The sequence below is a fragment of the Parambassis ranga genome, chromosome 22, assembly GCF_900634625.1.
Source record: "Parambassis ranga chromosome 22, fParRan2.1, whole genome shotgun sequence".
Classification (NCBI taxonomy): Eukaryota; Metazoa; Chordata; class Actinopteri; family Ambassidae; genus Parambassis; species Parambassis ranga.
This window is the reverse complement of record NC_041042.1, coordinates 7088186-7111801: the sequence shown is the minus strand read 5'-3', so window position 1 is coordinate 7111801 and position 23616 is coordinate 7088186. Positions and strand designations below refer to the sequence as shown.

Here is a 23616-nt window from a genome sequence, read left to right as displayed (position 1 = left end):
CGCTGGAGAGAAACGACGCTGCAATTATGTGGTATTGTGAATCCACCAGGCCATAATGTGCCAAATAACACAGGCCGACACAGAGGTTTGAAGCAATTTTCAAATACAGACACATAAAGCCTCTTTGGCAGTCATCACTGAACTCCATGTATCAGCAACTCTTCACTCACGTTTCAAGTACTGATGGAACCACTGGGCAGTAGTTATAAACAGGACAGCTACCTGTTCCCTAGTCTGTGCTCACATTCTCTCTGTGGACTTACAGGTGAAGGTTCTGAAGCTCTCTCCAGTCACACTGATGGCATTGAAGGCATTAACATGCCACATCTGCAGGCAGCAACACAAACAAGTTATCGCAAAAAAGCATTGTTCTATTGTGCTGGAACTTCAGCCCACCTTTGTGTGCACAGGCACATTATTTAAGGCTGTTTCTTATTGTAACTCTATAATAACTAATTATAACATGCAAGTGAATGTTTTCTGTGAAAGGGAAAAAACACATGTACAGGGTGAATGTAAGTTTATTTAATATTACATAAGAACATAATTAATTAATTTCTGACTACAAGGGGAAAGGTCTGAAGATATATGTAAAGTCTGATAATAAAACCTAATTTCCAAACTGTAAATAAAGTATTTGTGTGTCATGTGTTCCTATTACAGAGTAAATTTCTTTCTTCCATTCTGCAAAGCTTTCTTTGTGGTTACATCACAGTCAGACTGAATGCTGGCTTCACACATGCAAAACCAAGCTGTGCTGTAGTATGACAAATGGAGTCATTGTCTTATTCAGCCCGCCAGGCGCTGATAACCCATTTTTTGCTGCTATGTTTTTCTTGCTACATTTAGTCCCATTTTAAACACATTAAGGGAACAGAAAGGAGACTGAAGCTTTTAGTGAAAGACCTTCATCTGGAAGATACATGTCACTGTGTAGACTAAATTAAGTTCGTTTTCATTAAATAGTCATTCAAATAGTCGAACAGAATATCATCTCCACATCTATTCTACAGGGCATTCATGAAAACAACATCATTGGCTTCCCTTAAAATATCCCTAAAGAATACTCTTTCTATAAATAGCACACCTAAATTGAAACTTCACTCGTTCACTAAATAAATAATGTTCAGACTGCAGGTTATGTATCAGGCTGGAAACAGGTACAAGAGTGAGAATAGTGCAGGGTTACACTGAGGGGTCAGTGATTAGAAAAAAAAAAACACATCTAACCCAGGAAGACATCTCCATAGAAACCCGCTGCTCCCACCTTCTTGTCCCCGGCCTCGTCCACCATTGTGGGGAAGTGCCCCCCGACACAGACGTTAACGGCCTCCCTCACTTCTCCTGGCAGAGACCTCTGTTTCTGCTCATGCTCCTTCAGGGCCTCTTGATTGAGCTGTCGACACAGGGGCCAAAGGTTAGATAAAGGATTGTTGAAAGGACGGGTTGACATTGTTCAAGTTTCTTTTCAATTCACTGGCTGCTTATCATAATCTTTAGAGAATGGATTTCTGTGTTGGCACAGGCAAAAATAAAGATCACCTCTAACCTCAGGTGAGGCAACTGGCTTGAACCCAGTTGGACAGATTGACTTTAATTTAGGATAGCTGAAGCCCAGAACTTTGTTTGACAAGCTAATAATTTATCACTCAATAATGTTGCATACAACTTATATATCTTTGCTCTTTCATTCTTTGGCTCACTTGAATTTAGGCTAATACTACTGGTGAGACATAAAAACACACCATCCATCTGGCATTCACACGTCAATGTCTAAACTATCTCACAACTCTTTTTGTCAATAGTAACTGCCAGGGTTTCACACATTCAAAGCAAAGCATTGTCATAAAAACTGCTCTGACATCATTTACAGCGGTGGGAGCTTGGGATGTGTCACACTGCAGCATTATATACGCTCACTGAATGGACAGATGCCAAACAGGAATTTGCTGTAGGCATAGTTTTTCTTGTTGTATTTTGCCTGTATGGTGTGTAGTGATATGGACTGGACAGATAAGGTCTGAACTGCCAGCCTCTACTGGGGCACTTCAAGAGTCATTGATGTCACATTGACCCGCCAGGCCATCACATAAGACACTCCAGGGTTACATAAGTCAATGGAATTGTAAGTGGTTCGTAGGTGGTGTTGTAGACGATGCCACCTATTCAGTTTGATGTGACGGCACTGACTCTCAGGGTGAACAGAACCACAAGAGGCTCCCATTAGTAAGTGAAGAGCATTTTGAGTTTTCAGCGAATCTAACAAGAGGCCCAGTCAGAGCTGATGGTAAAGTAACCTTCAATGTTTATGATGATGCATGTTGCCTTATCGTAATTCTGCTACCAATCTACATGTCAGGATTTAGTGTAAATACACCCATCGTTTCCATTAAAAGTCAGTGAAACTCCTCCATCACTGTGTCTACCTGATTAGTCAAGGTCTTGATTTCTTCCAGTGTAGCAGCCTGTTTCTTCATCAGAGCTTCTTGCTGTGGGCTGTAATCTGAAGACTGTAACAAATAAAGCACATGAAAAACACTATTGATTTGTGGCTTTGAGTCTGTATGAGTGCATGCAGGATCATGTAAGAGATAAAGACTGTTTGCATGTCTATAAGTAGTTCATCTGCTCATGTTTCTCCCTGTGTGTGTGTGTTTCCCCATGAGATGCAACCTGAGAGAGAGAGGATCAATACCATTAAGTCACAGGTTGGACCTGTCTAGTTAGATTACATAGAACTTATTGCACTGTGGCATTCAATACTGAAGCTGTGCTGATTAAAGAGGTGATTGTGATATGAATAGTTGCAGTAATTAATGAGTAAGTACTGATTAAGTAGATCAACATGAACTGCAGCGCGCCCCTAATGTGCAGAGGGATGAGGAGAGTTTTCTGACATCAAGTCGATGGAGTCGAGGAGCAGAGTGAAATGGCCGGGTCTTTAACCCAGATACACCAGGTCTGAATCTTGATGAGCCAACACAGGGACAAGAGCAGAGCTCAGTGAGTCATCCACCACACAAGGATTAGCCTGCTCCCTGTAAACAGTTTCTGAGTAATGGACAAGGCTGGCCTATGGTCAGAGCCAGCTGCACTTTACTCACTGGTTAAAAGGGCATGTGTGTTTGTGGGAGTGTGTGTGTGTGTGTGTGTGTGTGTGTGGGTCCTTTGAGGGTGTAATGTGTATGTGCGTGGGTGTGCTTACAGTTGAAAAATGTGTGTGTGTACCTGTAAGCAACATGTGGGTGTACAGCATGTGTGCGAATGTATGAAAGAAAAGTGCTGTAACATGCCTAAGGTGATTTTTTTCTGTGCTTTTGTTTAAATCTTTGGACGCTCTGTAACCATGGTTACACTGATAGTTACACTGATAAACAGTATGTGTGGAATAGACCAGTGTCAGCTGGCTCTGTGTTATACATGGAGATGGTAAAAGTAGTGATGCAGATGATAGCCTCAGAATTCCACGTGGGTTGGGAAGTCCTTAAATGTGAGTCTAGTGGGTGAATATTCTAATAAAACTTTGATTTAAATTTGATATTTATGACTGACATTAGTGAGTGATGACTTCTGGCCACCCAATTGCACTTTGCATACCTACCCAAATCCAATACTTTCTTCTACAGCCTGTTCAGAGCAAGTTGCACTGTTTACAGTATAAACACTGCAAGCTGTTGGTTGCCATCAATGTTGATTTTAGCACAAGAACACGCAACATTTGGCATCCTCTGAGGATTTGCAGGGTTATATCTACTGCCAAAGCTCCATTCAATCCCAGCCAACAGTGTGCTGTCACATGGATACAGAGTCACACTGAAACTGGAACTTCCAGTTTGTTTTCACAAATGCCACAAAACAACAAATCAAGTGTACATCCATGTAAAGGAGTCTATATTATTACTTCAGCAATTACGTTATGTTGACATGTATAATTATTTTTAATTACTCAATTTCCCTACGGGGATTAATAAAGTTAATCTTAATCTTAATAATCACAGGCAATACATTTCAGAGAGGCTGTCTTCCCTCAGTTCCCTGCAGTTAAAAGTTAAGAGAGAGAGTGCTGTACTTACTGCACCATCAGGCTGACTCGTCTCATCCAACAGCTCAGTGCTCGCTGCCTTTTTCAGCCTAAATGAAGATAATTATTGTCAATTAGATCTCTTGTATATTATGTAAAAAAAATCACCAAATATAGTCAGGCTGAATGTGCCAGGACAGAAAACGTGACAAGACAGAACATTTCTTTAATTCTTTGCAGCAAAAAGGGAACAGAAAAGTGTTAAAGTAGCTGAAGGCTGAACTCACTTTGACTTCTCTGCACATGAAGATTTGGAGAGTGCTTTCTTTTTATTTTCTTTGGTCTCACTACAAAACAAAGCAAAGGATCTAAAATGAAAAATATGAACACAACCTTTCCCTTTAATCAACAGCTGCAGGGCTGTGTGTGTGTCGGATGTGACCTTATCTTTACAGTGAAAGAAAGGCTTTAAATGCAGTGTTATAGTGTCCGTGTGGACAGGCAGATGATCCAGGTTGCCTTTGCTTCCCTACTGCTGTTTAAACACCTGTTGGATAATGGCTGTCCTGAGATAACCATCTGCCAGCTGGGGACTTGGGATAACACAGAGACACACACACAAACACATCCACACACATATAACACCATAATCCAGCCAAGACCTGGATGCTGAGGTGATTCATTCATTCTTTGAGGTACTCTCTTTGGGAAATGTCAAATGCTTCACCTCACATGACAGTATCACACCTAAGTCATAAAGCACAGATTGGGCAGACTCAAGCCTTTTGCACTTTGTGTGTGAATCGTGTCCCAAATGTGTGCTCACACCTCTCCAGGGTCTTCAGTTCACTGGTGTGTCTCTCCATGGCCATCTCCAACAGCTTGGCCAGTCTCTGTCACAACCAAAAAAAATGTCACGATCAGTCAGTCAAGATGAAGCTCCAAATAAGGCCCAAATGAGACTGGAGTAGCTCTAAATAACAACGTCCAAATGTTAACCATTCTTTGGTTCCACTTGGTCCTGGACATGCCCTGGACCTGGACACTGGACCTTAGTCAGTCAGATTCTGAACTTATAGTAAGAGTACCTTACTATAGCACCTCTGAAGTCATGGCTGCTAACCTGTGATCTAAAAGCAAAGGGAGCTAAAACTGTGGTGCTCAATTAGAATGGTGAATACAGTCTGAGTCATGGAAATGAAGCCTATTTTTGGGCTGAGTCATTAGATTTAATAAAGACAGCCAATAGCTGAGTACGAAGCGAGAGGTGGCAGTATGAGGAGTGCATGGGAGCAGCTACATTAGAACACAGTGCAGGTTTTGTCTTTCAGGTACTAATTTAAAAAAAAATCTCCACGTGTGGATGGAATATGAAAATTCAATGTAGGTCCAGTGTGAAAAGTTTCTGTTAGCTTAGAATTAGCCGCTTATATTAGCATTTGTTCCTCTCATGTTTCTAGAGTAACACAGAATGGACAAAGTGGATTAGTTGCAATCTGCAACCCCACCAGTAGATGGCACTTAATGCTGGTGCCAGGTCCTTAAATGAATATCATGTCCAGAAATGTACTTAATTTGACAAATTTGTACTAAATGAATGGCGCTGTTATCAGATAACCCTACTGCCTAACTGTACACAATGACTCTTTGTAAGAAGTTGTATAATATCATAAGAAAGAGTGAGAGTAAGTAGGTTGTGTTGGGTTGAAAATAGCTGCATGGCAACACACTGTAGATGAGGATTCTCAAATCTTTTGTAGAGCCCAAGGGAATTGTAGAGTTGGGTGGTAATTCTTATAAATACACATGATACCTCTCACATTGTGTAATCATTGGATTCATTGTTAATAAAACATTGTATTGACTATCTTCATACTAACCTCTGTTGCATGCTGCTCCTTCTTCTTCTTCACCTGATCATACTGCTCTGTCCACAGAGCTTGTAGCTCAGCCTGCATTTTTTCCTTCTGCTCCTGCACCCGCTCCGTCTTCACACTGGATTCACAGCTGCTGCCTTCTCCCCTGGTGACGCACAACATGATACAACAAAGCATACAGCTTGAGTAACTGACACTATGCTTCCAAGTACAAAAACCATGTAAAAAAAAAAACAAAAAAAACATGTAGTTACTGGAAATACTGTACAGCAATGCTCATTTTAATGACAAATGATTTGGTCCTGAAAGGGACAGTGTGTGTGTGTGTGTGTGGGGGGGGGGGGGTTAACAAAAAGCACTGCAGCCCATTTAGTTGTTTTCTTCATCCTCTAATGTTCTGCAGCAGCTAGAAAAACACATTAGCCACAAAATATTCTACATGCCTCTAAATATAATCTCGTTAATAACACACTGACCAAAACAACAACAACTTCATTAACATTAATATGCTGCAGAAATCAGTGCTACTTTGCAGCAAACAGAACACTGAATCATTGAATATGAGCCTCTTTGGGTAGTCTTCATCCAGCTCTCATCTGTCCGACACACCAGATTTCAGCTACAAATTGACTCTGAAGAGCAATATAGGAAAGATTTCCTTACTCTTTTTTCTTCACTGAAGCCTTCTTTTTGATTGCTTTGAAAGAGTCGGAGTATTTCTGAATGAGATCCTCTGTTTTTTTCTGATACTTCTTCTCTGCTTCTTTCAGCTCTTTCTCCTGACGCTTGACGACCTTCTGATAGTTCTTGTGCTGTGTCAGTTGTTCAGTGGTCACAGTTGAAGGTTCTGCAGCATAAATGAGGAGTGCTATGAGAATGTTTGTACATGTGCACTGATAGGCCTTTATATTAAATGTTTTTAATGAAAATATCTCCAAATTGCTCTGTAACACTTGAGTATTACCTGCGTTGCATGTTGGCGACTGCGATGACTCACTTGAGTCTGAACTGGGCAAGGCCACAACAACAGGCTCTGCAGCAGCCTCCTCTGCAGTGCTGGCGACCTCTGTTGCCTCTTTATTGTCTGAGTCAGGCTCAGTGTTTGTCTCAGGGTCAGCTTGTGGTCCTTCTTTGACTTCTGGAGCTGCTTCTGGCTCTGCAACTGCCTGTGTCTCAGGAGCAGCCTCCTCAGGGGAAGGAGCGGCTTCAGGAAGCGCTTCAGAAGTGGAGCTTACTACACCAGGAGTATCGAGCGTTTGAGTGGGCTCTGACACGGGAGGCTCAGTGTCACACTTCTCTGCCTCTTCTTTAACTTCTTCTGGTGCAGACTGGGATGTCTGGTCAGCACTGTCAGTGGGTGGTGTAGATGCAGATGTGGACTCCTCTAAGGAAGTCAGAAAGTTTGGTGATCAAGTAAAGCTTTTTAGAGTGAGCACGAGCAAGGGCGTGGTTTTAGCATGGACGGAGGTGATGCAATCCCAAAAATAATTTCACCCCCTCCTAAAAAAACAGATTTCCACTGGGTGCAGAAAGGGTTAAATACTGCTATAATCTTAGGTCCCTACCAATGTCAAAAGTAACTCTACACCCTAATGCAAAAGTACAAAGCCATACTGGAGCTCCTACCATGCTTGTTTCTGCTGTTATATTTTTAGTCCTGCATGATTCATAGTTTTACAAAAGTCAATTGTCAGAAGTCTGTTATGTGGTCCCTTGTTCAACCTTTGCCAGAAAATGGGTAATTTTAGGTCCAGGCTTTTACAGACCCTCTTTCTCCTGATTGCAATACAGATGCAGTCCTTTGTGAGAACAGTTACAGGCAAGAGGGTCACAAAATCAAACTATAACCAACCAAGCTTTATAATTTCTCATTCTTGATTGAAGAGGGCGACGTCTGGAATCTACCCATACATCATTCAACCCAAAATCCAATTCAGGATATAAGAGCAGACAGCACAAACATTTGTGTGTGCCTCTGTTTAGTAAGTTTGTAACACTACCTGCAGCAGGAGGTGGACTTTCCTTTGCTTTGTCTGTGGAGGGTTGGACCACAAGAGGCAGCTCATAAGGGGAAATGTAGTCAGAGGATGACTGCAGAGAGGCACAGCAGAATATAGCAAAGCTGGTCATTTTCCAGGAAGTTAATTAGTTGAGTTTATAGGAAAACTGTGGACATTACTGATTTGTCAGTTTTATTATATGATTACCTCTTTGGGGGTTTTTGTGGTCTTCTCTGTGCCCTTTGTCGGATTAAACAAGGCATCTGTGAAATCTGAAGAAATCAAATATGTCAGTGTCCGAGACGGTAATGATTCATTGTTTAACCAAAAAAAAAATGCTACCAAGCACAGACCCAAACTACTAAAGCAGCCTTGTCAGTCTGGAAACTGATTTTTTTCTCTTTTCTAAAAGCACAAAGTAAAGAGCTAACCACCTGCAAAGGCAGCAGGGATGTAGTCCTTGACCTCAATGTACACAAAGACGGCAGGCAGAGTGAGAGGCATGTTGCTCTCACTGCGAAGGCAGATGTGATGGAACCCTGCAGGGCATTAAAAAAAAAACCTTGGTGAATTAAAATACAAGACAGCAGCTCCTCTGATGCACAAAGTGGCAAAAACACGTTGAAGGCCTTGAATGACTCAGTGTTCTAAATTATGTAGATTATGACCTGATTGTATGGCATCAAGAGGGATGATTCTGTGTCCCAAGAATTTCCCATTCTCTTCGTGGACTACAATTCTCAGAGAAGCCATTTCTGGAAGCAGGATCTGACATCAACAAATACATTAATCACATCAGGTTATGATGGCAGAGCATGCACAAACACATGCTGTATGCAGACACACACCTTCTCAAAAACAAAAGGCTCCTCGTTCCACACTGGGTTGATGGCGTTGGGTGTGGTGGACCACTTGGTTCGGTACTTCTTTTTAGGGTCTCCTGGTAGCCCGATCACCTCCACCTCAACCCCTGTTTTCACGTTCTTGTCAGAGAGAAATTGCCCTGAATAGATCTAGTGAGACAGGATCATGAACTCTGATCAAATACATGTTAACAATATTGATGCGTACTGATGTGGATATAAATAGAGCTCAGGTTTTCACTCATGCAGAGTTGGCTAAATACCAGGAACCATGTTTCACTCACAGCGTGGAGCTTGTGTTATTAGGGCCTTTGCATCTAAACTACAACACAAAAACTTCCTAAGGCTATTGAGGCTAATTTATTGCTCAATTTAGAAAGCCATAACAGCCATCAGCTATTTACATATTCCACTGATTATTCATCAGTTTCCCTGCAATGCAGTAACCTAAATGAGGCAGCTTTAACAGGACAGATTTTTCAACCTGCGGTCTGTGAAGTGAAATATTTTGGCCCCTTTAAAATCCTTTTATACTTTGTTTGTACTAATACATTAGAGTTACAGGCTAAAGTGCCAATGAGGTCTGTGAACCTGCCTTTATGGTCAGTGTGCTTGCCACAACGGTGTCAATCCTGTCACAGAAAGGGTCGAACTTCTTGTCACTGCGACGCATAACGTCGTGCTTCAGCAGATAACCCGTTCTGCCGTTGAATTCAAACAGAGCCATGTTCAGCTGCATGGGGAAATCTGAAAATAGACACAAAAAGCCCATTCATGCCACCTCTCTTCAGCTTCATTTGGGATGCAGAGCCCGTGCAGCACAAAGAGGTGCAACACTGACCTGCTGTGGTGGAAAACAGAAGCTCAGCTTTACAAATATGAGGAAACATGATATTTAATGTATGTCAGGAATTTAAAAACTGCAGCTGGTTGCATTTGGTCATGCAGTGCAACATGTATATGATAGTTCTGGGTGAATTTTCAGTGTCTTGGATCTATTTTTACCCATCGTCTGGTAGTTAAGTGCCACCATCTGGCAGCCAACATTCCAAAAAGGCTGGGGGCTGTAGTTGGATGAGTCCATTCTTGTTCCTTTGGGGTAAATCCTGCTCATCTGCCTCTTATTGTATCTGAGATATGTAGTTTAGGGGGTATGTCTGTACTATTTTTCTCTGTATCACACTCACATTTAATCAGAAGCTAAGCACATACAGTAGACAGTGTTTTTTAATATGTACAACAACATCTGCAGCACTCTGAAAGGATACTCAACAAATTCAACAGCAGACTTTGCAATCATCGCCTCCCCTTTTGTCTCCACAAAAGATGAGATGACATAACTCTTGTTTTTCTCTGTAAAGAAGGAAAATAATGGGATGAATAGTTTGACTTTGATGTGTTTATCACTGATATTTTCTGTGAGTTTAAGCGCAAACATACTTCTGGCAATGTCAAAGGAGATGAACTTGTTGGGCTGGATGTAGTTTACTATGGATGACATCGCCTCATATGCTGTTACTTCCTGTCCAGCTGTGCCCTGTGGGGGATTGACATTTTCTGCTGTTTAGACTGGAGGGTAACAATAATAAAGTCATCATATTCATTATCATTTACCTCGTCTGATGACTTCATTTTCTCCTCATCCTGTTCCTCTGTGTCTTCCTGCTCCTCATTGTCATCCACAGTTGCATCCCCCTCTGTTTAAACACATAAACATAATGTCAGTGACACTTTGAAATAAAGGCCTTTGTTTATTTTATTTTTTATTTATTTTTATTTTTTATTTTAGATACTGTATTAATCCCAGAGGGAAATTCGTTACGGCTGCTGCACAAGCAGTGTCATACAATGACTAGCAAGGCGCGCCACAGGCTAGGGTGAAGTGTCTTGCCCAAGAACACACAACAGTGACTAGGGAGGAGTTGGGATCGAACCGCCAATAACCAATAACCTTCCGGTTATTGGACAACCCTGCTATCCCACTGCGCCACTGTTGCCCCAAAAAAAAAAAAAAAAAAAAAAAAAAAAAAAATGAGGGGAGAGCGCGAACGCAGTCCCCCACTACCAGAAATTATGCAGTCGAGATTCCCACATTTGGGGAATTCGCAGGGGTCAGCACAACCTAGAGTGCAATGGCTGAGCCTCGCCCTGGGTGAACCACCTTCTTGATCATGGTATCTCCCCTGCCAGGTAAGTATGTTTGGAACATAATCTAATATTTTTTTTAATATTATGTCCACCTTGGTTCTCTTGGGTGCTGGTTGCTGGGCTCGTAGCATCCTCTGAAGGGTTGTTTGGGTCCTGGGTGTGTGCAGCTGGGGCTGCAGCCTGGTCAGTGGTTGCTGGGCTGGTTTTCTTAGTCTGGGTCGGCTTCTCGTGGCTGCCCTTCTTGTTCTTGATGAGGATCTTACCCATGAGCTCAGAGGGGCTGGGGATCTGCTGGCCTGGTTTCAGCTAGATGTTAAGAGCAACAAAAAAAAGTTCTGTTTTGAGAGATAAAATGTTATTTATATGTTTACAGGCATTTTGACCTGACTCATGACTTCATTGTATCTGAACTCCCACATATAACACACACAAATATGACAAATATCAGTCGAATGGGAGTCTGTAAGAATCTTGTCTGTCCGAGATAAGAAAGAGGACAAACATAAAACTTGAACTTTGCCATATATTGCCATCATGCCAAATCAAAGCTCTGTTGAGTCAACGTGTCATATCAGACAGTGTGTTCTGTTTAACAATCCCCCATATCTAACTATTACTGTGATAGCAGGCTGTGCTGCAGCCGCCAGTGTATACTCACAGGGTATTTGTCCAGAGGCTCTGTTAGCAGGGCATCACCAAATATGGTTTTGCAGTAGTTGGCCATCTTCTCCTGCTGTTTCACTCTGGAACAAATGAGAAACACCTGTTACCATGCACTGTCCCAGCCAGATCACAAGGTCCAATTACATCCTCAATATGTTTCATCAATTTCCCTTCAGGGATAATGGAACCAGAATGTGATTACATTGTGGTTACAGTATTATATGGCATGAGTTGGTGTAAAAGCTCTTACGAGTCAACGTGATTCTCGAATGAGAGGATGACGGGGTACTGTGAGGTCTTGAAGGCGCTCTCTGCAATGGCCTCTACCACATCCTGTCACATAGCACAAAAAGGGAGACTTTTTTTTACTTAGACCAAAGCCTGAGGATAGAACTACAGAAAACAAAAATAACCTGATGAGACAGCAACAAATATTATTACAATGTAAAACAGGCTCCTTCTGAAAACTTTATCTGAAAACTTTAGTCATCATAACAAACTGCTGAGCTACAGCCCTGAAGTCAGTTCCAAAACTATCACATCTAGAGGCTGACAGTAAACTCAGCTGAAGTGTTGTGTCCGGGCCCCAGGGACTGCAGAGCTCTGGCTGCCCTTAAATGGAAGTGTTGAGTGTGTGAGGATGACGGGGCTGCCTGTGTGTGTTTAAGTGCTGCAGTGTGTGTGTTTGGAGTCTTTGCACACGTTTGTTTTTTGTTCCTAATGTGCACTTCAGCATTATTAAATGGTAACAGGGAGGCTTATCACAAGAACTGTGAAAGATGCCATATTGATGTGATGCAAACTGTGGTGACAGGATTCCAATCAAGCAGTGTTGGTGACGATGGAGCCATCACGATGAAACTTAGCCTCTTAGAGGACTGATTGCTTTGTAAACACCTTGAAAAGGATCTCGGTGGTCATAGTGAAGCCATGAGTAATGATGGGATCTTCATCTGGAGGTTTACCCTTCCAGCAGTCCAGCTCCAGACACCTGCAGCCAGACAGCAAACACTGACGGTACATCTCTGGAGAGGACACGCCAGAGAACTGACCAGCTACACACAGAGAAAAAATAAATCAATGTTTTACATTATTTGTGAAGCATCTTACAGGAGCTGTTTTTCTACAGGCTAAAATCAAAGCGGTGCACCAGTTAGGTATGTGTTGTGTGATGACTTGATGAAGTAGTGGGGTATGGGCTGGAGCATGTCCTGGGACTTGGCCAGTCTGTCCTGTATGACGACTGATGTCTCTGGACCCATCAGGTAGAACAAAAGACCTTCTGGAGAAATTAGACCTGCAGGTGAATAAGACAGATACATTAAAGAATGTAAAGCAAAAACAGTATTCTCATGCCTTTGGGTCTTAAATCAAAGAACTCTACCTCTGTTAGAGTTATTGGTGGATGGTTCATACTTGTCAATCAGAGCTTTGATCTGGTCCTGCCGCAGACGTGGAAACAGCTCCTCGTTGAGCCGAGAGTCCCTCTGTTTCTCGTTGAGGAACTTGGTGAAATTTTCCTTTGTCATGGTGGGTTTGGTGGAGCTGGAGGCCACAGGGAGGCATGACAATCACATCAACAATCATCCATACTGCTGCCTACAGCCTACTGCTCACTTCACAAACAAATGTGGTGCATGAGTTGGAGCAACAGAAGCTCAGACAGGCCAAGCTCTGGGCTTTGTGGTTCAACATAAAATGACGATGAATCCATTTCTGTAGTCTGAAAATTCTGTCACAAATAGTGTCTAAAAGAAGGAGAATAATATATGATCCAGTGTGTAAAATATAGGCTTAATAAATAAATAAAGCACGTCAGACATGTCAGATGAAGGAGCACGGAGGCTGACTCACTAAGATGTGAAGATCTCATAGATCTCAGGGCGAGGACAGAGGTTTGTCAGGAAGGTCCTGAAGGCAGCCTCAGTGAAGACATCAGGCTTCATAGTGTCATACTGATAGAATATATAAAAAAGTCACGTCTGCTAAGGAGTGTCAAACTTTGACAACACCTCAAAGGATGAGCTGATAATTTGAAATGCATTTCCATTTTCTGACCTTTCCTTTAGGGAGGTGTGCTGCTCCTAGGGCACTCTCCACCCTCTTCTTATCCGCAGGGAACATCTTGTAAACACTGCGAACACACACACACTGAGTGGGAAAGGCAAAAATCTACTGTACAGTCTGACTGCTGCGTGGTCGTACTGTAACCTACTTTTTCACCGGGATCTTGCCATCCTTGTTGGTATGAAGAGAAATCCTGATGTATCTAACGTTTAATCCACAGTAAATGTAGTGTTACAGCGCAGTGTTACACAGTACACGATGAAACGATTGTGTTCAGTGAGATTACATGATGCTTACTTACATTTTCTCCAGGAAGACCTGTCTGCATGCATTGTTTCTCGCAGCATTGTAGGCAATTGCAAGAATGTCATTTGCCCAGTTCTGAGGTTCAATTACATTAAAAAAATACATTTAATAATAAATAAATACATTCACCTTCAATGTCATCATGAGGTGTTTTCATGTCACATATTTTTTAAGCATACAAACCCACCACTAGGGGGCATCAACACAACATTCTGTCAGTAAATGAGAGCAGTGAGTGTTGCATTTGAACAAAGGACAATTGGGATTGCATTACAGTTGATTAAATCCGGACGTTGGAGTCATAAAGTCTAATAAAGACTGAAAGGGAGAGAGGGAGAGAGGGAGAGAGGCAGGGCTTTACTGGTGAAGAGTCAAAGGCTCATTGTGGCTGGTGGCCTGTGGCTGTGGTTGAACAATCAGGAGGGGGATCAGCGGCAGAAAGGAAAGAATGTAAACAGCCTGAGGAAGTGCACAGTGCCAGTAAAACACAGCTTTGCTGGTTTATTACCTGCGTCACTTTCTCCTTTGAGGCAAAAAAGTTATGATACGTCAGATTCACCGTATCCAGACCGGTGACAATGGTCAAGGTTTTGGCAAGATGGTTGCTGTCTGGAAAATCCAGGTTGAACACGTTGCGTACCTTGGGGTGCTGTGCAAAAAGAAAAATGCAAAAATTACCCTTTATTTAATTTACCCATAACATTTCTCTCAAAAAACTATTAGCTGCACAGATTGGACAACTGGATGCTTCAGGCAAATATGCTGACCAGGACATGCAAACATGTGCACAGCCACAATGAGACTCTGCACTTTCACACACCCACAAACACAAACAGGCGTTTATGTAGCTACAACTCAAACAGTTACAACCTTCTCTACAATCAGCCATCTCAATGCTGCTTTCAGAATTGCAGTGTGATGTCAGCACTGGAGCTGCTTTCCCAAATTCTCCTCAGGGAGCCAAGAGGAAGATATGCCTCCAGCAGCACTCCAACTGGGACGATGCTCTCGGGTCTCCCTGAGGAGGAACAGATTTCAGATTTCCCTATGATGATGGCCGCATACTGCAAGTCTCAGTGGAGGCCAGGGAGGAGTGGAACAGAACTGAATCTACAACTGTCGGCTGTTAAAACACACACACGAGCTCGCTCACAGAAACCTCAGGTCATGACTCAGTCTGTGTTTACATTGAGTTTGTTTGTCTCTGTGGTGAATGAGCATAGTCTTGGAGCATTTGTCCATGGCAGTTTTTGCAATGCAAATATGCCTCTCATATTATTGGGCAAATTAAGGCCTTGACTACATATTTGCATGCTTACAGCGAGTCCTACAGAAGAACAACCTCCTTTCAAATTAACTGGATCTGAATTGTATTAAACAATACTCACTTTAGGAAGTTTTGCATATTTTCCTGTTCTGGTATCTCTGATGGTAGCAACATCCAGGAATTTTGTCTCCTAGAAACAAGAGGCAGAGAATTCAACATGTAGGCGCCAGTCCAAATATGGATTGAGATACAAGTCATCCTTTGGCAAAGTGCAAAAACTATGTGATCTGCTTTGTTAGTGTGAAAAATATCTCAGTGCTTTGTCTTTAAACATCCTGTGCAAGAACACTTTGTAATAAACAGCAGTAGAACCACAACACAGATATTTATTGTAGTGAAAATCAGAAGGTGTTTCACCAGGATGATAAACCAACATCAGTACTAATTGATAATCTCAAAAAATTGCTGCAGCCTGAAGAAGAAACTCCTACAGCTTTTGGCCGATCCTGATCACACACACAGTGGATTGAAATCTGACAGTTTGATAGAAACCTGTCAGTGTCGACACCTCTGAATGGCAGTTAAAGCTGCTCCTATTCTTAATATTGATTACCTTGCTTTGGTTAATCCAGTAGACATAAAAACCTTTCGGATCCATCTTCATGGTGACAGGGACAGTCTTTGTAGAGTCCTTGATGGAGAAAGGGATGGTTGGTTTTTTAACAGTTTGGACATTAATTGAGTTTGAGCTGGAGAACTAGAGCTGTGTTGAAAGATTTAGGGTCAAAAACAGAAAAATCAGAGATCATCGTCCACATCCACTCACCTCTGACCACATGGTAAATCTTTCTCCTTTTACCAGGTAGTCTTTGACCTCTGGAGGGTCCAGGAAATATCGTTTCTTATTCATTGTGTCCTCCTACGGTGGCAAGTGCTCCAGTACAAAATGCTATAGCTGATCTAATTTCCCGACCATGTTTATAAAAACTACTCAGCACATTCTTCCATCTGTACATACAAGGTGCATTAAACTGGAGCTCAGCTGTCCTGACTCTGTGCTCAGGACGCACCCCAAGAAATATGAATTGCAAATTAAGCTGGGGGAAAAAAATCATGCAACATGACTAAAGGTGAACGTGTTCTTTAAACTGGTTCAGATTCAGAGTAGATTACAAGGATTTATTTTCCACACATTAACTTTTGTGGTAGGCTATATCTCACTGTGAATGTATCCAATTTCTTAAATCAAAAAATACTCATATAAAATCAGTATCTGTCTAAAACTTTCATCTCTGACAGTGTTCTGAGGTTTGTCCAGAGTGACAGAGCATTACTAAAAGTGCTGGTCAAATAAATTCCATTGGAGGTATGTGAGAAAAGGTTTTTCTTGTATTTGGGATGCACTGACCCTTTAATAAGTGCTTTTCACACTGTGATTCTAAGTTGTCATTTGATATCAGTTACTTTTTTTTACCTGCAGCTGCAATATGTAACACCGAGATAAAACAAACAACTAATCCGCAGTAAAAACAAATGGCCTCTGTTTAACTTACATTAACTGCAAATCTTATACTGATCTGTTTATTAATTTATTTTTAAGTTGTTCCACAGCCATCATTTGTTACTCAGGGCAGGATAGTGATTGTTGTTTCAAGAAGAGATGCCCGGTCATTTGGATACCATTCAAATAGACCTTCAGACTGAGCAACATCTAATGCAAACAGGGTCTGGGAGCAGAGAAGTGACCAGTGATCTACTGACCTGACAGCTGCTAAATATTTCAAAGGAAAAAACAACAAAGGACATATCACTTCATATCAGAAAACACAAACAGAGAACAATCAATCTTCCAATAAAAATATGAATTATGTAAGAATCAGGTGATGTGACAGCAGAAGGTTATATGCTGTAAACATAATGTACAAACAACAGTATAGCAGCAACAGTGTTTGTAGATTATTAACACAAAATATTGGATACAAACTGATAACATTACAGGACGCTGCTTATGTGGTTTATATGTGTTGAATGGGGAACTTTGTACACCTTCAAGTGTTTCCTTCTTCCACCACCTTTGGCACCTGCAGCCCCTCCTAGAGGACAGATGCCATTTCCGAGTCGCTGTCCATTGTGCTGAAAAGATGCGGTGCAGCCAACAGGTGGACCAAACATAACCCAGACATGCCCCTCATTTGACCTTGAAACTTTAACACTTGATTTAATGAATATTACATAAGTCAAACCACATCCACATATCTCTTCCTTGGCTCAGTGCACAGAGCATCCTTTCCACGCAGTGCAATATAAACTCTCTGCAGCATCACTTGGACACTTGGTTCATCCCCACTACAACATCCGCCATGTGCGCCACAGGCGTCCTGATGAGGAGGTGATGCCCCCCCCCCTTTTTTTTTTTTTTTTTACGTTTCTTCTCGGGCTGCTGCACAGCTGCTGCTTCTTTAAGAGCCACCGCCCGCCCCCTCTCCTGTATTTTTAGCTGAGCCAGCCACTTCATTTGCTGGATAAGACAGACAGTTGTGTACCGTATGATCTCACTTAATCATTTTAATAAATGACATCAAATCGTATACTGCGGATTCACCGTGGGCCTACAGCCAGCTGTTCCCTGGAAATATCGTACCGGGCAGACATTTGCCCCGCCGCTGTCGGATGCTGAATCGCGCAGTCAGCCTGTGGATGCTTGATGTCCATGATGAAACGCAGTGCTGCACCGGGGTACCGAATATGAGGCGCAGTGCTTCTGAGATCAAATGAATTAAGAGAGATCAATTTAGCTACAAAATCTTTCTGCGGCGCTGTGGATCAAGGTGGTCCAGCATTTTCCTCCTCAGCTCTCTGCTTCCTCTTCTTTTGGACTGTGGATAATAAAAAGCCTTCAAGACGGAGGGGGTGGTGGAGCATCGAGGAAAAAATAGGGGCAATATGAGAGAGCGGGACTTCATGCCCAATATGGAGAGGGGCAAACCTGCTACTTATACGGGGGACAAAAAGGCTAAGATGGCTGCTAAGACTAACAAGAAGTGGGTGAGACTAGCCACCGTTTTTGCATATGTGTTGTCCGTGTCCTTAGCAGCCATTATACTAGCTATTTACTACAGCCTGATCTGGAAACCAACCAGTGCATCATCTGTGAAGCCAGGGCCAGTGCCAGACGGGGTCACCCCCACTGCGAGCATCTTAACTAATATTACCACGACCAACAATGTCTCAGAGTGGAACTCTACAGAGACCAGGCTGCAGTCTCTTAACCAGAGCGCACAGGGCGCAATCCCGCACAGCAAAGCGTTTCAGTGGGACGGCAGAGCCGACAGAGCGGCGGTCTCCCCGCGCGGTGCCGGAGCAGAAATTGCGCACTCGCAGCAGGAGGAAGGACTCTACGCATCTTCCCACGGTCACAAAAGCTCGGAGAGATCAAGCACGTTGGGTAGAGAGAGACACGCGAGCCACTACATCCCATCAAGCACCATGGAGTCTGTCGCTGCGCGTACCGGGGACAAGGAGGAGAGGGAGGCGCGCAGAGGAAGCGACGGGGACACTGACGACGTTGCCCCTCTTCCTCAGACCTAAGCGAAGAGCCAAGCTGCCCTGAGATGAGACTAATCGGGCCTCATCCCCATCACCACACACCCCTCTCACACACAAACTGACCCAAAAAAGGGAGTGTTTTACATACTCGGTGCCGCAGGTCGGATAACACACAGGTCTTCTTCTTTAAGGTCAAATCGCAGAGGCCGCTATGGATGCTGAACTGCACATATTATCTTGCTTTTAGGACTGAAAAAGAAGAGAGAACCCATTTCTTATCTAAACTGCCTCCCCTTAACTATGCGTTTATTTTGTTTTGTTTTTGTTTTAGGCCATCTGTATGCCTTAAATCAATGTATGTCTATTTACCTCGGACAGCTTTTGAGGCCACTAACCTGCCTATACGCGTGGATAACACTGTTATAGATATTTTGCTATAAATACATAGGACACAGGCTCCAGAGATGCTTTTGGTTTTGCAGGACATAGATCTGTCTCACAGGCATACAGTGCTTCACATCGCTGCCATTCATCGGCTGGTTTCAATCAATACTGCATTTTAACATATAGCCTGTATTTTCTTTCATGGATCGAAACCTGGATTCTGCATAGGAGATCCTGCAATTTTTTGAGTTATGCTCAGGTATGTGCATATCACCATGTAAATGTATTGTGTATTTGGTTATGTACATATAGGGCAGGCATACATATTTTGGCCTTGATTAACTTTTAGATGAATTAGATGATTTTTATTAAAGGTACAGTATGTATGATAGATATAACTATATCACAAGGTACAATAAACATCCTAGAAAGTGATTCATTTCTATGGTTTTATAATAGATCTGTGTAAATGAGATAATCACTAACATTATCCTGTATGTTATATTTATTTATTCAGAGCCATAATGGATAATATAGATTTAAATAAATATTAGGTTTTTTCCTAATATGTTATGTTTTGCTTCAAAAATGAGTTGATTTAAATGAGGTCAGATCAGAGTGGAAAAACAATTATTGATTAATATAAAGGCATAGGTGCCAACACGGAGGAAGCTCACTTTATGGGCAGATTTGAGATTTAATGGGTCCTTAGTCGTATTCTGGTGGAGGCCCTTTAATTACCTTAGTGAAGTGTCCAGTGTGTGATCAGAGGGGCTGTCTGCTTCAGACAGAAACAGGAGCATTCATCTCTCAGTCTGCCACAGTTCAGTCATAGCAGCTCTCACTGAAACCACTTCACACAGTCACATGTGGTGAACTATAAAGTGGAAATAAGACCAAGCACCCTGTGTGCTCTTGCAGCCGCATGTGAGGGAGGTGTATTGATTCCAGAGCTCTGTTGTTGCACTGTATAAAACAGAGAAGAACACATTACACAATGCCGCTTGATGCTATTTCGATCCAGCTCTCTCAGAGAAGGATTGTTTGGCTGAAAGGTTTGGTTTTGGTGCTGGCAGTGACAAGCATCATTCACTATATCACGCTCAAAATAAAACCACTTCATTTCCACTCAGCTGCCTCAGCAATGTTGCACTGCGATGCAAACGGTGATGACATGTACTGTTGAGATAATATAACAGATTTTAAGAACCAGCGCCAACATCTGTGTGTGCTGTGTTAAACAGGAAGTCCATTCATCAGGGGGAGACAGTACAATATAGACATAAGCCTATAATCACAACAAAAACATGTGCACTGGAGCAATGTAAAGCAGAGTGTGCAGTGCTGACAATGCTGCAGTGACCTCTGTTTACAGGACAGCCTTGACAGATGTGTTTTCAGTGGCTTCTTGTGATACATGAAAGGTATCGCTGCAAGCAGCATCTGAGTCAGGACAGCTTCTGACCTTATGGCTCCTGAACCCAGTAAGTCAGGTAGATGATTACATTATCTGATGTGAAATCATGTTATGAGATGCATTTCTTGTGTGGTTCAAGCCAGACAATGGATCACATAATCAGAGGAGAGCTACATTACATTTCTTAAGTCATATAAAACATAGAAGCTAGTTGTGCCTATAGGGTGCCCTTTTTATAATACAAATCATGGCAGGTCCTGTTACTCAAAAGTCAGATTTGCCCCAGAAAGCAAACAAATTCATGAGAAAAAGCAACTTATAAGGAAGAATTCCCAAGACTTATCTTGATAGTAGTGTAAATTATAAAGCAGAGGAGCTTGGATGCAAAACTCCAATAAATCTGAAATGCAAAAATCTCACAATGAATGCTCACTCTGTCCCGGCTCTCCACGTGAGTTGTGCTAAAACGAAAAGTAAAGAATTTGTCAAAGCAGAATCAAACTTCACAAACATCATTCTCAAGAGAGGCAACATTAAAAAATTGAGGTTCAACATGACACAGTACAAGGAGGAGATCTTTACAGCAAAGCTAGAGGAAATAAAAGCCTGTCAGTGCAGCATTGTGTGAGCAAGACACCATATGGGAGAACAATAAGAAGGCTGTCAATAGCTTTTCAATCAGGAAAAAGGGCAGAAGTGGCTATGGATTAAAAAAGCAAAGGTGAAGCTGTTTGTAGGTAGAAAGAAGAGGATTCAATGCATAGAATTAGCTGTTAACTCACTGCTATTTTGCAGCACTAACATGTGATTTAGGTGGTCAAAATGTCCAGGACCAAATAATTATATAATATAAATAGGTAAAATATTTTTTGTATCCATGAAGGTTAAAAGATCTATTGTCACAGGCAACTGTGAGTGAATGTTAGCCAATAGAAAATATCACTAACAAAAATCTGCAAGACTAAATCACTGAGAGTCATCAACAGCACCACAAGTAACAGAAGATATCCCAAAATATGCAAGCTTGCATATTTCACCTAAATACTGAATAAATATGTGTTTACACTGACAGGTTTTTGTCTGTATGGAACACTGACATCCAATCAATATGGCAGACAGCACATGGACACCTCGTCAGCTCAAGCTTCCTGGGTGAAAAAGGAGGAGGAGGGAGAGCAGACTCTCCTTGATCAGGGCAGCTGCTGAGGCGTGGCTGTTACATCCTGAATCATGACAGGCTTGGAGGGGGGGGGGGGGGGATGACGCACGGTCTCATTGGGGCCCGCCAACCTGTCAGGTTCTGCTGGGGTCGCAGGGCCAAGACAGACCGTGCTTCCACTTAACCTACATCCATCAGCTGTAATGAAACACCTTAGGAGCCTCCCACTGCTGCCCCACTGTGCTTGGCTAAAAGAAGGCAGCACAAACCCATGCAGGCAGGAAATAAAATCATCATATTCTCATGTTTAAGATAAAATGTTACGTAAAGGCATGCTAACAGGCTGCTAACAGGAAAGTGGTATTCATGTGAATAACCTAGATATCAACCCCTGGCAACAACACAGTATTTTGGGGTCTGAATTTGAGACATCAAAAAAACTTGCCACACATTGCAAAAGAAAACTGTTGAACACAAAATCCAGATCATGTGTGATCTTTGATGGCAGACTTCAGCCTCACCTGGATTTAAAGCCACTGCTTTGAGCAAACACTGAGCTGTGTTTTTCTTTTCTCTGCAGGAAAGCAGGCTTCTAAAGCTTCTCTCTACTGCAGAGAGCAGCTGACATAATCCTACACTGCACTTCAATCCTCTACCACAGCCTACAGAACTTATTTCCATAATATCAACACCCCCACTGTAGTGTACTATTGTGTCAAACCCTTCAAACCATTAGCACCAAAGTGAACCAGCAGTGTTTTTAGACTCAAACAAAAGGTTTTATAATCTTCCTTCAGTAAAAGAAAACATTTCAGTGCATTTAAAGGGAAAGTGAGGTTGCTGTGCACGATGTAGAGCAGGTCACAAGCCCAAAAGTCTCAGTGGAAGAAGGCTGCTGTCGAGATTGCTTTGAGAGGAGATAATTAAAATAGTAGCACCTATGGGAGGTCCCACCTGTAGGGCTGGGAGGGAGCCGTTTCCATTGTAACACCCCTCCAGAGAGCTCATCTGAAATTAATCAAATCCAACATGAAAGCAGACTCTGCTGAACGAGGTTAAACTTTAAAAACATCCCTGAAGGAATTAATTCAGACAAATCGGCCATGTTACTGCAGGTGCACCAGCAAGCTGAATGGCAGTATGAGAGTGTGAGGGTGAAACAAAACCATGCCAGGCAAGAGAGAGTTTGAAATACAGAAAAGAACTTTATTGATGTTCTGTTTGCCTCCTTTGTTCTATGATGCAATGCAGCACACAGAGTCAAATTCTGAACAGCAGAAATGCACATATACACACACACTCGTACACACACACACCTTCTTCCTGTGAAAACATGGACAAAAATGGTGCAGGCTAAGGTGGAACAAGACACTATCACAACCACCTCTTAGGAAGGTTAAGATCCAACAACTAAACAAACAAGCTCCTTAACATACGCCTGCTCTAAGATTGTAGGTCCTACATTTCATTTTACTAAAGTGAATCCCACAGGGAGTTTTAATATTTCAGAGGTAATCAACGACCTGTTAGTCAAACAGATGTTTACCATCCATACCATAATTCACCATCCTCGTATTAAATAATACAGAATAAGGCCCCTATTCATATATTTCTTGATGGATGGACTGGCTTCGAACTTTTTTCTTATTTTTCTTCCACCAGGTTCCTGATGATTTGTATTTTATGTTATCTGTGCTGAAGCTGAAAGGGCCCCGCAGTGCAGAGCATGTCCACTGTGCTCTCCACTTAAAGTTACATAAGTGTTTACTACACTCTAGCACTGACGAAAGCCAAAAATGTCTTTGAGGACAGAGTTCTTAGTAAGGCTTCTTTTTATAGCTGTTGCCAAAAATAAAACAATAAATAAAAACACAACCATACCATGTCACAGACATCTA

The 23616-nt window shown here is 42.2% G+C and overlaps 2 protein-coding genes and 1 non-coding gene across 4 annotated transcripts; 1 reads left to right on the top strand and 2 right to left on the bottom strand.

The window, feature by feature from the left end:
- Window positions 1-644: 644 nt before the first annotated feature.
- On the bottom strand, window positions 645-16214 carry plcb2 (phospholipase C, beta 2). 2 transcript variants are annotated; one of them, XM_028395090.1, is made up of 32 exons: window positions 16039-16214; window positions 15826-15903; window positions 15334-15402; window positions 14454-14594; window positions 13941-14020; window positions 13788-13841; window positions 13631-13706; window positions 13427-13527; window positions 12957-13117; window positions 12723-12869; window positions 12470-12627; window positions 11823-11905; window positions 11568-11652; window positions 11002-11215; window positions 10376-10461; window positions 10202-10298; window positions 10030-10114; window positions 9767-9891; window positions 9357-9508; window positions 8747-8911; window positions 8567-8666; window positions 8333-8437; window positions 8106-8170; window positions 7899-7989; window positions 6863-7282; window positions 6562-6745; window positions 5902-6043; window positions 4850-4914; window positions 4309-4368; window positions 4074-4131; window positions 2427-2510; window positions 645-1396 (listed from the first exon to the last, which is right to left on the bottom strand). In XM_028395090.1, exons 1-32 carry the CDS (start codon window positions 16120-16122, stop codon window positions 1226-1228), a joined length of 3786 nt encoding a protein of 1261 aa, XP_028250891.1. In that variant the 5' UTR covers window positions 16123-16214; the 3' UTR covers window positions 645-1225. The 2 variants fall into 2 exon arrangements, with proteins under 2 accessions (XP_028250891.1, XP_028250892.1); XM_028395091.1 differs by having other exon boundaries at window positions 10376-10458.
- LOC114428168 (U1 spliceosomal RNA) lies at window positions 10795-10959 on the bottom strand. Its single transcript, XR_003669536.1, has one exon. It is a non-coding gene; the product is annotated as a U1 spliceosomal RNA (small nuclear RNA).
- A 1463-nt stretch (window positions 16215-17677) lies between the features above and the next one.
- LOC114427209 (uncharacterized) lies at window positions 17678-19557 on the top strand. Its single transcript, XM_028395100.1, has one exon. The coding sequence runs from the start codon at window positions 18156-18158 to the stop codon at window positions 18798-18800; it is 645 nt and encodes a 214-aa protein (XP_028250901.1). The 5' UTR covers window positions 17678-18155; the 3' UTR covers window positions 18801-19557.
- The last annotated feature ends 4059 nt before the right edge of the window (window positions 19558-23616 follow it).